General features: G+C 51.4%; 5 protein-coding genes across 5 annotated transcripts; 3 read left to right on the top strand and 2 right to left on the bottom strand.

The window, feature by feature from the left end:
• Nucleotides 1-196: 196 nt before the first annotated feature.
• Nucleotides 197-7,201, top strand: CLUP02_08589 (WD repeat domain-containing protein mip1; the record flags this gene model as incomplete). Its single annotated transcript, XM_049287575.1, has 10 exons — nt 197-751; nt 820-981; nt 1,048-4,850; nt 4,910-5,128; nt 5,268-5,334; nt 5,421-5,507; nt 5,571-5,650; nt 5,715-5,854; nt 5,910-6,038; nt 6,144-7,201. The coding sequence occupies 10 exons, from the start codon at nt 197-199 to the stop codon at nt 7,199-7,201; spliced, it is 6,300 nt and encodes a 2,099-aa protein (XP_049144718.1).
• Nucleotides 7,202-7,552: 351 nt separating this feature from the next.
• CLUP02_08588 (uncharacterized protein) lies at nt 7,553-8,381 on the bottom strand (the record flags this gene model as incomplete). The annotated part of the gene is made up of 5 exons (XM_049287574.1): nt 7,553-7,578; nt 7,684-7,736; nt 7,788-7,893; nt 8,094-8,133; nt 8,220-8,381. The coding sequence occupies 5 exons, from the start codon at nt 8,379-8,381 to the stop codon at nt 7,553-7,555; spliced, it is 387 nt and encodes a 128-aa protein (XP_049144717.1).
• Nucleotides 8,382-8,489: 108 nt separating this feature from the next.
• CLUP02_08587 (uncharacterized protein) lies at nt 8,490-12,419 on the top strand (the record flags this gene model as incomplete). The annotated part of the gene is made up of 5 exons (XM_049287573.1): nt 8,490-8,578; nt 8,665-8,967; nt 9,026-9,841; nt 9,902-10,214; nt 10,278-12,419. The coding sequence occupies 5 exons, from the start codon at nt 8,490-8,492 to the stop codon at nt 12,417-12,419; spliced, it is 3,663 nt and encodes a 1,220-aa protein (XP_049144716.1).
• Nucleotides 12,420-12,482: 63 nt separating this feature from the next.
• CLUP02_08586 (uncharacterized protein) lies at nt 12,483-12,899 on the top strand (the record flags this gene model as incomplete). The annotated part of the gene is made up of 2 exons (XM_049287572.1): nt 12,483-12,708; nt 12,793-12,899. 2 exons carry the CDS (start codon nt 12,483-12,485, stop codon nt 12,897-12,899), a joined length of 333 nt encoding a protein of 110 aa, XP_049144715.1.
• A 96-nt stretch (nt 12,900-12,995) lies between these two features.
• On the bottom strand, nt 12,996-14,111 carry CLUP02_08585 (dienelactone hydrolase; the record flags this gene model as incomplete). The annotated part of the gene is made up of 3 exons (XM_049287571.1): nt 12,996-13,325; nt 13,388-13,704; nt 13,772-14,111. 3 exons carry the CDS (start codon nt 14,109-14,111, stop codon nt 12,996-12,998), a joined length of 987 nt encoding a protein of 328 aa, XP_049144714.1.
• Between the last annotated feature and the right edge of the window lie 290 nt (nt 14,112-14,401).

Here is a 14,401-nt window from a genome sequence, read left to right as displayed (position 1 = left end):
CTGACCCGACCTAACCTGTCACTCCCGTCAACCTCTCCAAAAACTCCAAATTCGCGTCACCGACGCAATCGCCTATCCAATATCTTCATCCACCTCATCCTACCCGACACCTCACGACCGACATGTCGTCGCGGTAATCGATTTATAGGTGGTTTGCGCGCCAAATTCGAATTTCGACGACAGTGTCACCGTCAAGATGACGGCTGCCGCTGCGCAAGATCAGACCCATTCTCGCCCCTCGCCCGCCAGTCACCTTCGACAGTCGAGCTCCTCCAAACCCACACCCTCAACTTCTCAACCTCGACATTACGCCAGCATATCGCGGAGGACAAACAGCACTGCGCTGCTCGGAGTTAATGGAAGTCCCAACAACATGCCGCAAACTCAGGGTCTTAACGGATCCTCCGCCTTCCCCGATGCGACAACTCAACCCTCACCATTCGGCGGTGCTGCTCCCCCTCTAGCACTTCAACGATCCACGAGCCACGATGATAGCAATGCAAGACGCCCTTCAAGTGCCCCTGGTAACAAACAGAATCTGGCCGCCGGCTTCTCTACCGGCGAACAATCGGATTCGGATCGACCGAAGCGGCCATCCGTGAAACCGCTGCTTATGCGATCCAAGAGCGAATTTGGAGTCAGCCGCCCCGAGGAGGTTGATCACTCTGAAGAAGATATCCCTCATTGGGGCGCCAGACATGGCTTCGATGAATATCACGAGTCGCCGGAAATCCTGGCCCAAATAGCAAATGTGAGTTACAACTTCTCTCGCCTTCTCCATCTACACTTTGTGCCCTTCTTCCTTTTTCCCACCCCAAGCTCTGCGCCTCCCCACTTGGCGGCCTTGTGGCGGCGCTGTCCAGCCGGACTGGTCTAACCATAGTCTCCTATCGGCGCGCGTCGCGCAAAGAAAGGAGACTTGGTGCTCTGCTCTTTTGGCTTGCTCGTACGACATGCTGGGACGCTGTTGCCCAGAATCCAGTCCCGAGGGGCAACGCGGGGCATGACCGTATCCAGGGCGCGAATCTACATTCCACTCCCATCTAGACATTTCAGACGATGCAGTCTCCCGGGTGGATGGGGCCGACAACCGTATTGGCAGTCTTGGATCCAGACGAGCCCGAGTGCGACAACATCGCTTCTTTGCGCCATTGGGACTCGTTGGTTTCAACTCGCATCTTGAGCCATGCTGACTCCTTTCTCCAGAATTGGTACATGTATTGGACCGACAAGCGACACGAGACAACCGGCAAGCCCAAGGCGACATTACACAAGCTGCAGGATTGGCGCATGCGAGATAGACTTAAGACAGTATCTGCTGCGCTGGCCGTCTGCCTTAATATTTCAGTCGAGCCTCCCGACCAGCTTAAGACGAACCCGGGCGCCAAACTGGAAGCATGGACAGACCCTACAACGCCGCCACCTCAGAAGGCCCTCGAGAACATCGGCAAAGCCCTCCAGGCGCAGTACGAGACACTGGCTATACGCACAAGATATAAGCAGTACCTCGATCCGTCGGTGGAAGAGACCAAAAAGTTCTGCCAGTCCCTGCGTAGAAATGCCAAGGATGAGCGGGTTCTTCTTCATTACAATGGCCACGGCGTGCCGAAGCCCACTGCCAGTGGAGAGATCTGGGTTTTTAATAAGAATTACACTCAGTACATCCCAGTATCGCTATACGATCTTCAACAGTGGCTTCACGCCCCTACGATTTACGTCTGGGACTGTTCCGAAGCCGGCAACATCCTCAACAACTACCACAGATTTGTCGAGAAGCACGAACAAGAAGAGGACGAAGCTGCCGCGAGAGATCCCAACTACGAGAAGACCGTGTTTCAGCCCTATATCCACTTAGCTGCCTGCGGCGTCAAGGAGAATCTCCCTACCAACCCTCTCCTCCCAGCCGATCTATTCACGGCATGTCTCACTACCCCTATCGAAATGGCTCTTTGGTTCTTCGTTCTTCAAAACCCCCTCAAGACGAATCTTACCCCAGAGCGCGCCAAGAAGCTGCCCGGTAGGCTACAGGAGAGAAGAACGCCACTCGGCGAGTTGAACTGGATCTTCACAGCCATCACGGATACTATCGCTTGGACTACACTGCCCCGACACCTATTCCGAAAGTTTTTCAGGCAGGATCTCATGGTGGCCGCTCTCTTCCGCAACTTTCTCCTAGCCCAGAGAATCATGTCTGTCTATGGGTGCCATCCGCAGTCTTTCCCCGAGCTCCCTGAGACCCGGCAGCACCCATTGTGGGCAAGCTGGGACTTGGCCGTGGATATGGCACTAGCCCAACTGCCTATGCTGGAGAGAAAGGAGAACGAAGGTCTCGAGTACGAGTACCAGAACTCAACCTTTTTCACCGAACAACTGACAGCATTCGACGTTTACCTGACTCGTGGCGATGCACTTTCTCAGAGGCCCCCTGAGCAGCTTCCAGTGGTGCTGCAAGTTCTGCTGAGCCAACAGCACAGAGTCAGAGCGCTCATCTTGCTCGGAAGATTCCTCGACTTAGGCCCCTGGGCAGTCCAGCTTGCCCTGAGCATAGGCATCTTCCCATATGTCCTCAAGTTGTTGCAGTCCGCTGCCGCAGAGCTGAAGCCGGTCATGATCTTCATTTGGACCCGCATTTTGGCTGTGGATATCTCATGCCAGCAGGACCTTATCAAGGACAGCGGATACAACTACTTTGCCCAGATATTGAAGCCGTCCGAGGGCTTGCCAGTCGTTAACGAAGCTGAGCATAAGGCGATGTGCGCTTTCATTCTATCGATGCTCTGCAAGGATTATAAGCCAGGGCAGCATGTGTGCAACCAAACCGACATAATGACCTACTGCTTAATGCACCTGCAGAATCAAGAGAATCCGCTCCTGCGTCAGTGGTCGTGTCTGTGCATCAGTCAGCTGTGGCAGGAACTCCCAGAGGCTAAATGGCGTGGCATTCGAGAGAATGCGCCAGCCAAGTTGTCATTTCTGACAAAGGATCCTGTTCCTGAAGTCCGAGCTGCCATGGTGTATTCCATGACTACTTTCCTTGGCATCATCGACCTGACGGATGAGGTCGCTCGGATCGAAGAATCCATCGCTTGGACACTTCTAGACATGGCCAACGACGGAAGTCCAATGGTCCGTCGCGAGTTCCTTGTCTTCCTGTCAAGGTTTATTCTTCGCTTTGAGAGCAAGTTCATTGTCGCTGCTTATGAACAGCTTCAAGAAGAAAGGGAATATCTCCTGTTCCCTCCTGGCCAGGATGGCATGGACCACAAGATGGGCCTGCATTATGCACGGAAAGAGAACAGAAATGCAGACGGCACCATCAAGCCCAATGTTCACGGTTTTGCTCACAATACTGTCTTCTCAGCCTGCTGGAAGCACGCTCTGATGCTCAATGTTGATCCTCATCCTGAGGTTCAGCGTGACGCTACAGTAATTGTGGACCATGTCCACCAAGCCGTGATGGCTTCGGCTGTTGGTGAGCATGCGCAGAGTCTCATCGATGACATCCGAAAGAGGGCAAAGCGTGCGTCGACAAAGAATCACTTGCACTTGAGCCAAAGAAGTAATGCGATTGGCGTTTCTAACTCTTTGGCTACTCCACCACTGCCATCTCCTGGCCTGTTGCGTCGCACGGCAAGCTTGCTTTTCCAGCTGCCACTATTCGGCAATGATGGAAAGGCCGATGCCAGCGAAAAGCCGAACTACTCTTCTCCGGCACCATCACCCGGTCTGCATAGGGTTGGCTCCCAGAAGATCAAGGCCCCTGAGCTTGCTGAAGCGCCACCAGAACAGAGCGATCCAACGGCTATCCATGCCAATTATCACATTGCCAAAGAGCCTGTCTCCACTGGATTTGAGGATCGTAAGCTGGGCGAAGCACCAGCCATGCCACTGCAAAGTTCTTTCCTAGAGTGGTCTATTGAATACTTCTGGGAGCCTCAGATGAAGCCGAGCGAGTCGGACGAGCCTGGCAGCACTGAGTATAACGAACGGCTCTGGAGAAGATCCCGGAACGACTTCATCTTGACAGAAACGCAACCACTCAAGCAGTTCGCCGGTAGCCATAAGTGGAATAATCAGTTGGGCATCACCAACAATGGCTCGCAACCTGCCAAACTCACCTTCCACCAGTTTGAAGACCAGGTTGCGGTTGCAGACGATGGTAACACGGTGTGCGTTTGGGATTGGAAGAAGCATGCACGGCTGAGCAAGTTTTCCAACGGAAATCCTGAAGGGTCGAGGATCAGTGATATGAAGTTCATCAATGAGGACGACCAGGCATTCCTGATGACTGGTTCGTCAGATGGAGTCCTCAGAATCTACCAAAACTACGATTCCGACAAATCCATCAACCTAGCCTCGTCTTGGCGAGCACTTACACACATGGTGCCCAGTAACGTCAACTCCGGTATGGTGTTCGACTGGCAGCAGTCGCTCGGCCGCGTACTTGTGGCTGGCGATGTGCGTGTCATTCGGGTGTGGTCTGCTGGCGCTGAGAAATGCGTCATTGACATTCCCGCCCGGTCTGGCTCCTGCGTCACGTCTTTGACATCTGACCAGATGACCGGTCACACAGTTGTGGCAGGGTTCGGCGACGGCGCTGTCCGCGTTTTCGACACCCGTATCAGACCCCAGGACTCCATGATCAAGAAGTGGAAGGACGAAACGGATAGGCAATGGATCAAGAGCGTTCATTTGCAGCGCGGCGGACAACGAGAACTGCTCAGCGCAAGCAGAAACGGAAAGGTCAAACTGTGGGATATTCGCATGGATCGACCTCTCCACGTTTACCAAACAACTCGAGACACCCTTCGAACAGCCAGCACGCATGAACATCTGCCGGTGTTTGCTGTGTAAGTTATCACCCTGGACCTCTTAATATTGTGATATTGAAACTAACATCCCATTGCAGTGGAACATCTGCACATGCCGTGAAGGTCTTCAACTTCGACGGTCAAGAGTTGTCCCGTGTCGAACCGTACTCAAGCTTCCTTCAACAGAACAGGGGCTCTCCCATCGCAGCAACTGCCTTCCACCCGCACAAGCCGATCTTGGCTTGCGCTGCTCGTGGAGACTACCACGTCAACCTCTTTACCTGCGAGAAGTCCGAGCCCCAATCCCTGGTTGCCTAGTTGACAAGCCGGCGGACGTGACCTCGGTCTTGTGGTTTGGTTTTTTTCTTCTTCCTCACATCTTGAGCATAGGAGGGTTTCTTTGCTGCTTGTGTAACTATCTTCTTTTTCTCACTTCTTTTCATTCCGGGACGGTAGCATACTAGGGACTGGCGAGGTTTTGGCGTTCGATTTGGTCGCGTTATGCGACAACGGCAGACAGATGGTTGCATGAGATAACTTAGCTAATGGATGCGGTTGGCTGTTTCGAAAGCCAATTGATGTATGAAAAAAAATGAAAATTGCCCCCAGATTCATACATTGTTTGGGCCTGAACGTGACGATGAAGCAAGGACCAGATTAAACGAGGATGGCTACGTCAATCTCATCAGGAGTCAGGTACAAGAGCGATTATTCCCACACGACTTGAACGGGGAGCTGTAATTCTGAGCACACTCCAAGAACGCTAATCTGCTGGTCGAGGAGAGAGTCTTCCATGGAAGTTATACATTACTTAACCTAGCAGCCGAAAGCTGGGCGATGTGCCCACCTCACATACACATTCCCCCGCGCGTGACCTTGTGGCGCAGGAACAAGTTCACATAGCTGCCTGGTGCGTAACCACCTTTACACCAGTGAGATCTGCACTCTTGGGCGCAATGGATGGGCGAATTGCAAGGCTTCAGGGGGTTGCGAAAGAGTTAGAGAGTTGGGTTGGTCTTGGTTGCCTTATGATAGGCTGGTGCGTATGCGTCCGTCCCGCGGGTTGGCTTTTCTTGGGTGTATGTGTGGGCGTGTCAGGTATTGGCGAGGCTGGCGTTTTCTGTCGGCTCAACAAAAGCCGTGCTGACGACGTTGAGGAGTGTCAACTAGCAATTTGTCGTCTCTTCTTTGCCAGACGTCTTAGATCGAGCGCGTATTCCGACTTTGGTAAAAAGAATAGTATACCAGCAACCGGTAGGCCAGTGGTAGATTCCCTCAAAGGCGGACGAACTTTTACTGAATTTATCTGACCTTTCTGTCTTCCCTTTTCAGCAGTACCGACGATGGTTCGTGAAGTCAATACCAGGCCCGAAATCCGGGAAACGGAGGCGCGGCGGCGCGAGTTGGCTGAGGTTGCTCTCGCGGTGAAGCCCGAGGTGTACGGTTCCGGTGTAGACGCCATCTTGGACCGGCAGCTTCGGGTAATTGTCGACAATCACCAACCTTCTGGCTCCGGCGAACTCAATAAGGGGATTTTGACGGATCCGAAGCCTCGTGAAGCTATCGATCAGGGATGGGTCGACGTCGGTGACACCATGACCCAGGCATCTTTCGGAAAAGAAGATCCAGAACCTGTTGAGCAAGGGTCGGCTCGCACTACTACCCCCAAAGCCGAGACCGATCTGGACAGAAAACTACACGAAATCACCGATGAGAATTCCTTGAGTGAAACACGGGATCTTCTCCAGCAGGGAGCGAACCCAAACACATTATCCGCTCAAGGAACCCTCCCCCTCTGCGAACACGCCCGGCGCGGAAACCTGGAAACAGTCAAGTTACTCCTCTACCACGAAGCCGGCGTCGACCTATCCGACGCGAGCGGTCGAACGGCGATATCCTACGCCGCGGAAACGACGGACCCGGCAATGGCTCGCTTGTTGATGGCGGTCCCGGGCATAGACGTCAACCTCAAAGACGGTGATCTGAGGGCGCCGGTGTGGTATGCCCTCTGCGCGTGGATCAAGTCCGGTCGGATCTTTGTGCCTGATACGGATACATTGTTTGTGCTTCTTGAGGACGAGAGGGTGAGGGTTGAGGATGTCGATGGGGAGGGGAGGGGGTTGCTGCATCTTGCTGCTGCGGCTGGGGCTGCGGATCTTGTGGAGTTTTTGTGTGGTAGGGGTGATGTCGATGTGAATCGTCGAGATGGGAGGGGACGTACTGCTGTTGCGTATGCTATGGGGTGGAAGGATGTCGGGGTGCTTGGGGTGTTGTTGAAGTATGGTGCTGGGATCACGGTGGCTCAGGGCAAGGGCTTTGATGTTGTTTCTCCGAGGCGGAGGAGAAGATGGGTTCAAGGGCGATGGTGCTATGCTCGTATCATAGACTGAATTTGGGATCTTCAATATCACTGTTGACAATTACTCCAGCTTGAGCTTTTCCTTTTGCGTGTATTCCTTTAAGAAAGGTAGCATGAAAGATAGTGGATCAACATGAGTGTAACAGAATAATCCGGTCACAGAGATGGGAAACCACTAAGGTGCTATCCCTCACTCCCATAGAGCTCAATGAGAGGAGCCCCTTTCTATAGCTTTGCCAGGCCTATGGCCCTACCCGAGGTACACTCATGGAGAACGTGCAGTAGACGCCATACATTTACATAGAGGTTTTGGGAAGCAAGGGCTCATAGTAAGAGCTTTCTTCCAGCTTTGCAACCCGCAGATCCTCTTTAACAATGAGGTTTATCTGCCTGAGCTATCCACCTCCTCTGACAGAGAACACAGAGGCGCTCTTTTTCGAGTCTGGGTATTTTGTTCAATGAGATCCAGAAGAGATATTCAAGCGAGTGACAATTACGAAAATCTTCCTCGACCTTCCCTAACATCGAGCGTCGTGTCAGCTACAATTTTGCATTGCCCTATTGACCTGTAATATGCCAGCAACTCCAAATTCCAAATCTTAAGATAAAATACTCACTGGCAAATGAAATATGCCCAGCTCGATTGTCCCGTATTCGTCATCGCAAGAGAAACCAGAATACTCAAGTATTGACGTCCGGGCTTGCCCCGGAAACGGTTGGCCTCTTGCCAGTTTATCTTTCACTGAAATCCTACAACAGAATTCGTAGCCCTCGGCTCTTCACATTGCTTCCTTGATGTCTGTTTCCTTTCGTAGGTCTGGTCCTTTCCTTCACCAGGCGTTGTGAAACGGCTGTATGCTCGGTCTTTAGGCGAAGGGCCCAGAGCCGGTTGGGGGGTGACATAGGTATCTAAAGTGAATTACTGGTCGACCAGACGGCCACAATGTGTGCATGAGCCTGCGCCTTCAGAAGAGTATGAAATGTCAGACAGGAATAGGTAAGCGTGTCGACGCCTAATTTGCTGCAGCCGGTCTGGCATAGCCTCTCACACCTGTACAGCCACAGAAACGTGGGTTGCAGGCAAACCAATCTGATCTCAAACCTCTGTTGGGGGGTATTGCAGCCACTTCGTAGCCTGCATAGCTACATTGACGCGGCTGGAGGTCAACGTTACGCCAAATCAGGTGTGCAGGAATGTTTCCCATTGACATCGCTTCCTTAAGTCTCCTAGTTCCTCCCTCGTCCTCCTTGTCATCCTCGTTCCTTTCTTTGCTCCGATTTCATGCGCCTACGTAAATCTGCGGATAAATTCGTCCAAGATGAGTTTCGGGTTTGGTGTCGGCGATTTCATCGCTGTCATAGACAAGTTGAGACACTGCCACGACAGATTTTCTGAGGCGCCTGAGCTGTTTGTCTCTCTAGTTAGGAAGTATGCTTCCGGAATTTCCTCATCGTCTATCCGTCAGAGAAGTCTTTACTAACAGCCAGTAATAGCGTGGAGATCATCGAACCGCTTCTTGAGGAAGCCCATTGCCCACAGCAGAATCTCAATGATGGGGAGAAAAAGATACTGGAGGACATCATTGAAGGTTCCTACAAGGACTTGAAGAGATTGAAACAAATTTTAGACGATTGCCAGGAACTAAAAAAGCCTCTCGAAAAGAAGATATGGGACAAAGCAAAGCTCTTGCAGTTTCTTCAGCGGTTACAAGTCGACCCAAGAGTGATCAACAACATTCAATCGAGTCTGTCCGTCAAGATTGCACTCCTGAACACCCTCAAGAACGCGTCAGATAGGTAAGTGTGAATCCGTGCACTCCTTATCAGTACGGCGGCGGCTGACGACGCTCCACAGTCGAGCCATCCAAAGCACAAAGCAGGCGGTGGATTCAATGTACCATGAGCAAGTCAGTAAACATCGACAGGAAATCTTGGAGTGGCTGACGCCATCCAACTATTCATCACAACAACGAGATTACTTCTCCACAAGGCACCCAGAAACAGCATCCTGGCTACTAGAGTCCAAGGAATTTGAATGGGTAGCAAACAGAGGCCAGACTCTGCTGTGCCATGGGATGCCAGGGGCCGGCAAGACCATCATGACTTCCGTCGTCATAGACCATTTGATACACCGGTTCCGTGAGGAACCGAGGGTCGGGATAGCCTACGTTTACTGCAACTTCAAGGACACCGAACGCCAAGATTGCCACGATCTCTTGTCTAGTCTAGCGAAGCAGCTGGCGCAATTCTGCTCTGCATTCCCTCAAAGTCTTGAGACGCTCTACAACAACCACCGCAAGCGGAGAACTTTGAGAACCATTCAAGAGACAGGTGATCTGCTCCAGATGATATCCTCCTGCTACGAAAGAGTGTTCATTGTTGTCGACGCCTTGGATGAGTGTGATAGAAACGCTCTACAAGCTTTTCTTCCAGAAATCCTCCGGCTACAACAAAGATCCCAAGTCAATATCTTTGCAACCACCAGAGAAATTCCTGAGATCTTGGAGTCGAAGGAATTCGAGAATTCTATCTCTGTAGAAATCAGGGCTATTGATGAGGACGTACTAAGATACACGACAGATCGTATGACCCGCATGCAGAGCTTTGTCCGCAACAACCTTGATTTACAGAAGGAAATCAGACACATCATTGCAGAAAAGGTTGATGGAATGTAAGTTTCCAAGCTCTACCTCTGTATCTACCGTCATGAAAATGGTGCTGACGCACATAGGTTCCTGTTGGCGAGACTGCTCATCGATGCTTGGTCTAACAAGCTGAGCCCAAAGGAGCTCAGGAAGGCACTCAAAGTCTTTGGAGAAACGAGTGAAAAGGCAAACATCTACTCAGCCGTATACAATGAAGCCATGAATCGGATTAGGTCTCAGCCCTCTGAGCACGTTGAGCTCGCGCTGAACGTTCTCTCTTGGACAACAGGCGCCAAGAGGCCTCTTACAATCGAAGAGCTGCAGCATGCCCTCGCCGTCGAAGAGGGAGAAACGGATATAGACCAGGATAACATCATACCAGTCGAAACCATGATCTCTGTATGTGCTGGACTTGTAACAGTCAGTGAGCGAAGTGGTGGTGTGATACGACTTGTTCACCAGACAACACAAGAGTACTTCGAGAGGAAAAGACATCAGTTTTTCCCAGATATTGACTCTCAAATCGCAATGGCATGTACCAATTACCTTTCGATCAAGAATGTTTACAAGGTTCCCGGAGACTACGACTCCTACGAATACGACTCCGACTCCGACTCCGACTCCGACTTCGACTTCGACTTCGACTTCGAGCTCGACATCGAACGGCGACATTTGCAAAGTCCCAGATACAACTTCGCTCCATTCTTCGACTATGCAACTCTATTCTGGGGGGAACACACACGAGAGAGCTCGATCATTCCGACAGAAGTAGTTGGGTTTCTTCGGAACCAATACGCACGTAATAGATCCGTTTCGGTGCTGAGACGACTACGTTGGATGTCACCTTTCCCTCGCACGTCGGCACAAGTGGCAGCATATTTCGGGATTCTCCAACTGTTCACCAACTATACTCTACCGGAAATCGACATGTACTCGGCTGACGAAAGTGGTAAAACCGCGTTATGGTGGGCTGCCTTCGCAAATCGGTTAGATGTTGTCAAGTTTTACCTCGACAGCGACGCCATCGAGCACACCCCGCTTGAATCACATTCACCATGCACTGAAACTTTTAAGAGAAAAGTATCGATTCAGTGTTTTCGAGAATGCATGCGAGTAGCTATAGAAAAACAACACGCGGCTGTGCTAGAAGCCTTTATCGGGTTCACCGCTGAGCGAAGGCTCAATGGGGATCCCGAGCAGGACAAGGAGTCATGCATCTTCTCACAGCCTATCAACCAGAATGATGTCTATTGGCTCAACGAGGTATATGAAACCAGATCCTACTGGTGGGACCATTCCAGGCAGTACCGCGACGGATTTATGTTTGCCGAAGAACCCCCCGTGACTATAATTTGCTGGAGGGTAGTTGTCTACTTCATACGCGGCAAAGTACTCGACCAAAATCGTCACGAATGGTTGCCACACGTCATTTTGGCATTCCTGGACTCTTTGAGATACTCGAAATACTCGGACTCACAGATTTACTTGAAATATTGTTCAGCTATCTCAACCTTAGCGGATGGAGGGCGAACCATCTCGTTGAATGTCATGCTTGACGAGCTGTTACTACTCATTTCCAGAGGAGAAAGCTTTGACTATAGTGAGATCTCACTATTGGATCAAGGGCTCACTGAGACTCTGAGACTGCTTCTGAAGCTAGGGGCCAACCTCGATACGTCGAATAGCATGGGAAGGATACATTGCGCACTCGCTCTTATGGGATTCCACTCAGCGTTGAGGTTTCTTATGACACAAGGGGCTTGCGTTTATACTTGGGATGCAGGCGAGGAGATTCTCACATCAGTGGCCAGCATGACGGGCAAAGGGTCAGCTTTGTCGGCGCTCATGAGTGGTGCAGTCATTACTGAAAGACACGACTCGAACATGCAAGAACCCAGTATTCAGAACCCTGCATCAGTTGATGTAGAGAAGAATATTACAGTCGCTCTTCAACTTCTCGTAGAGATGGGAGCGGATATTGGAGCCCAAGACCACCGCGGCAAGACACCGGTATACTGGGCCATCGTCTCTAGGAATATCCCAGCTCTTCATTTCCTGTTAGAAAAGAATGTCGAAGCAGAGGTCAAATCAACTGGGGGGAAGCGCCCTTTACTACAGGCTGCTGCGAAGAGCAGCATGGCGGTTGTGGAAGTTATTCTTGACCATAATGCCGATATCGACGCTACAGATGAGGAAGGACGAACTGCATTATCATGGGCTGCAGGTTGCGGCAATCTCGCGGCTGTGCAACTTCTTTTGAAGAACGGTACCAAGGTTGACGTCCCGGATAAAGGTGGTCGAACCCCCTTGGCTTGGGCATGCATAGCGCAAAACACAAATGATCAAATCATCCGGACTCTTCTGGCACACGGCGCCAGCCCAGACATTGGGGGCAGCGCCGGTGCTATATGGTTTTACGCTCGTCAAAAATTTGATCTTGCCATCATTGATATGTTTTGTCAGTGTGGTTTTGACATCTGCTCAAAGGACGATTGGGGGAGAACGTTGCTGTCCTATGCTGCGATACATGGATCTGCGAAAGGTTTCAAGATGGTCCTAGAGTCGACAAATCTCAACTTGAACTCGAAGGACGACCTCGGATGAATGGTTTTGTGGTATGCAGTGACGAGAGCTCCTGGGGACAGACCCAACACAGAGGTTGTCAGAATGATATTGGATGACCCCAAAGCCAACCATGACTGCCTTGGCATACAAGAAGCTTTGAACCAGGCGATCGAACAAAACTTTGTGGAACTTTTGCAGTATCTAATCACTCGCGAGGATGTAAGTATCAGCGGGGAGTTCAATGGGAAGAGCCGTGTAGCTCAGGAGGGAAATTTGTCAATTTTCAAGTTACTCAAAGAGCGTGGTGCTGTGTGGGGACAGAATCAATGTGAGAGGGTGGAAATACTGTCAAGCAGTTTGTGGAAATTCAGGGGTATTAGTAAAGTTGGGTGGTCTTGGTCTTATCACAAAGGTCAGCTGTTGTACTATCGGGATAGCCTCATTTTCCACCAGCCACGTCCCACAGAAGAGGCCTGTGGTCTTGGTTTCTCTGATAGAATGGCGAATGGTTCATCATGAAGCGCATGCACAACGAGGTCCCCATGAAACCATCTCAATTTGTGCCCTCGATGTGATTCATAATTCATTCGTGTTTATTACCATCTACACACAACCTTAGAAGTTCTTTCCAAAGAACTCGAGAACTGTCTTGTATCCACGAGTGTACTCCTCCTTAACTCTGGAATCTTCCAGGTCAGAACGAGCAGCCATCCATCCGTGAATCTGGTCCTTGAAAGTCTCGACGTGCTTAGTCACGTTGAGGTTGGCCTCGAACTTCTTGACATCCTCCTCGGGCTCGTCCTTGGAAGCGAGCATAATGAGCGGAATCTTGATGCCCTTGGCATCCTCGGGCTCGACCATGGCGGGATGGACCTCGGCGGCGACCTTAAAGGGGTTCTTGTCACCCGAGGTCACGAGTGAAACGACCTTCCCGCCCCAGCAGTACTGCGATTTTGTTAGCATCTACCCAATTACTCTGTACTGAGGTAGGCTGGAGAGACACTTACGCCAATGGTAGCAAAAGACTCAATGGATGAGTACTTTGACTGGATGGCCTTGACGTAGTCCGGGGTCTGCTCGGCAATCTTGGGAGGCGGGAACTTCTGGAAGAAACCGCCGAGGTTCTTCTGCTTCTCCTCGGTGTCGGGGGGGAACCACTCGATGGGGCAGGGTTCGCCGGCGAACCAGTCCGGGATGAAGACGCGGTACTTCTCGGCGCCGCTGGTGGCCAGGATATCGGCTCCTTGAAGCGTCTGGGGGAAGAATCCAAAGATATCGAAAGTGACGACGATGGCCTTCTTTGCGTCGGCGGGACCGGTGACGTCTGTAGTAGTAATTCAGTTAGCACTGTAACGCATTGGCTAGGGAGGTAGACCTGGCAGCTGACTCACAAGTCTTCTTTGATCCGATCTCTTCATAGCTGCCCTTGGCATCGTAGCCCTTGGAGACGACAGGAGGGATGTTGCAGCATCCCTCGCTGTGGCCGTGCTGAGCATGCATAGTCGACATCTTGGCGGCTTGTGTCGAGAACGACTTGTGAAATTGCTGTGTAAGGGGTGTCGATGTGGTGGTTGAGCTGTAGCAAGTCGCAAAGCTCTTTGGTGTTGTTGTGGTTGTTGGTCGGGAAGCTATCGCAGGGGTGGGGGAGTGAGGTTGTTTGGGAATCTGGGACGACGATCTAGATAAAGCTTGGGAAGCGGAGCGCGCGGCTTTGGCAGTGTGGGAAGACATCGGATTTATTATGCTTCAAACGTCAATTGGAGGTAATAATATGTACGTTGCGGGTGCGGGCTCCTCGAAGTGGAGAGTCAATGACGGATTAAGCTGCGTTTTGGCGGGGTTAAGAGCTCCTCCGTTTCGCTGACGTTTGCAGTACAGACGAAGCTAACGGAAGCTTTCTGCGCCCCTTCTGTTTGGACGATTTCATTGTTCGCGATTGGCAAGAGAGGGGGGAGCCGCGGTCCTAGATTGTCTCCATGGAGGGGTAGCAATGAGGGCCCCATCAGGAGCTTGGGACTTCC

The sequence above is a fragment of the Colletotrichum lupini genome, chromosome 4 (genome assembly GCF_023278565.1).
Source record: "Colletotrichum lupini chromosome 4, complete sequence".
Classification (NCBI taxonomy): Eukaryota; Fungi; Ascomycota; class Sordariomycetes; order Glomerellales; family Glomerellaceae; genus Colletotrichum; species Colletotrichum lupini.
This window is presented reverse-complemented; position numbering and strand designations above follow the sequence as displayed.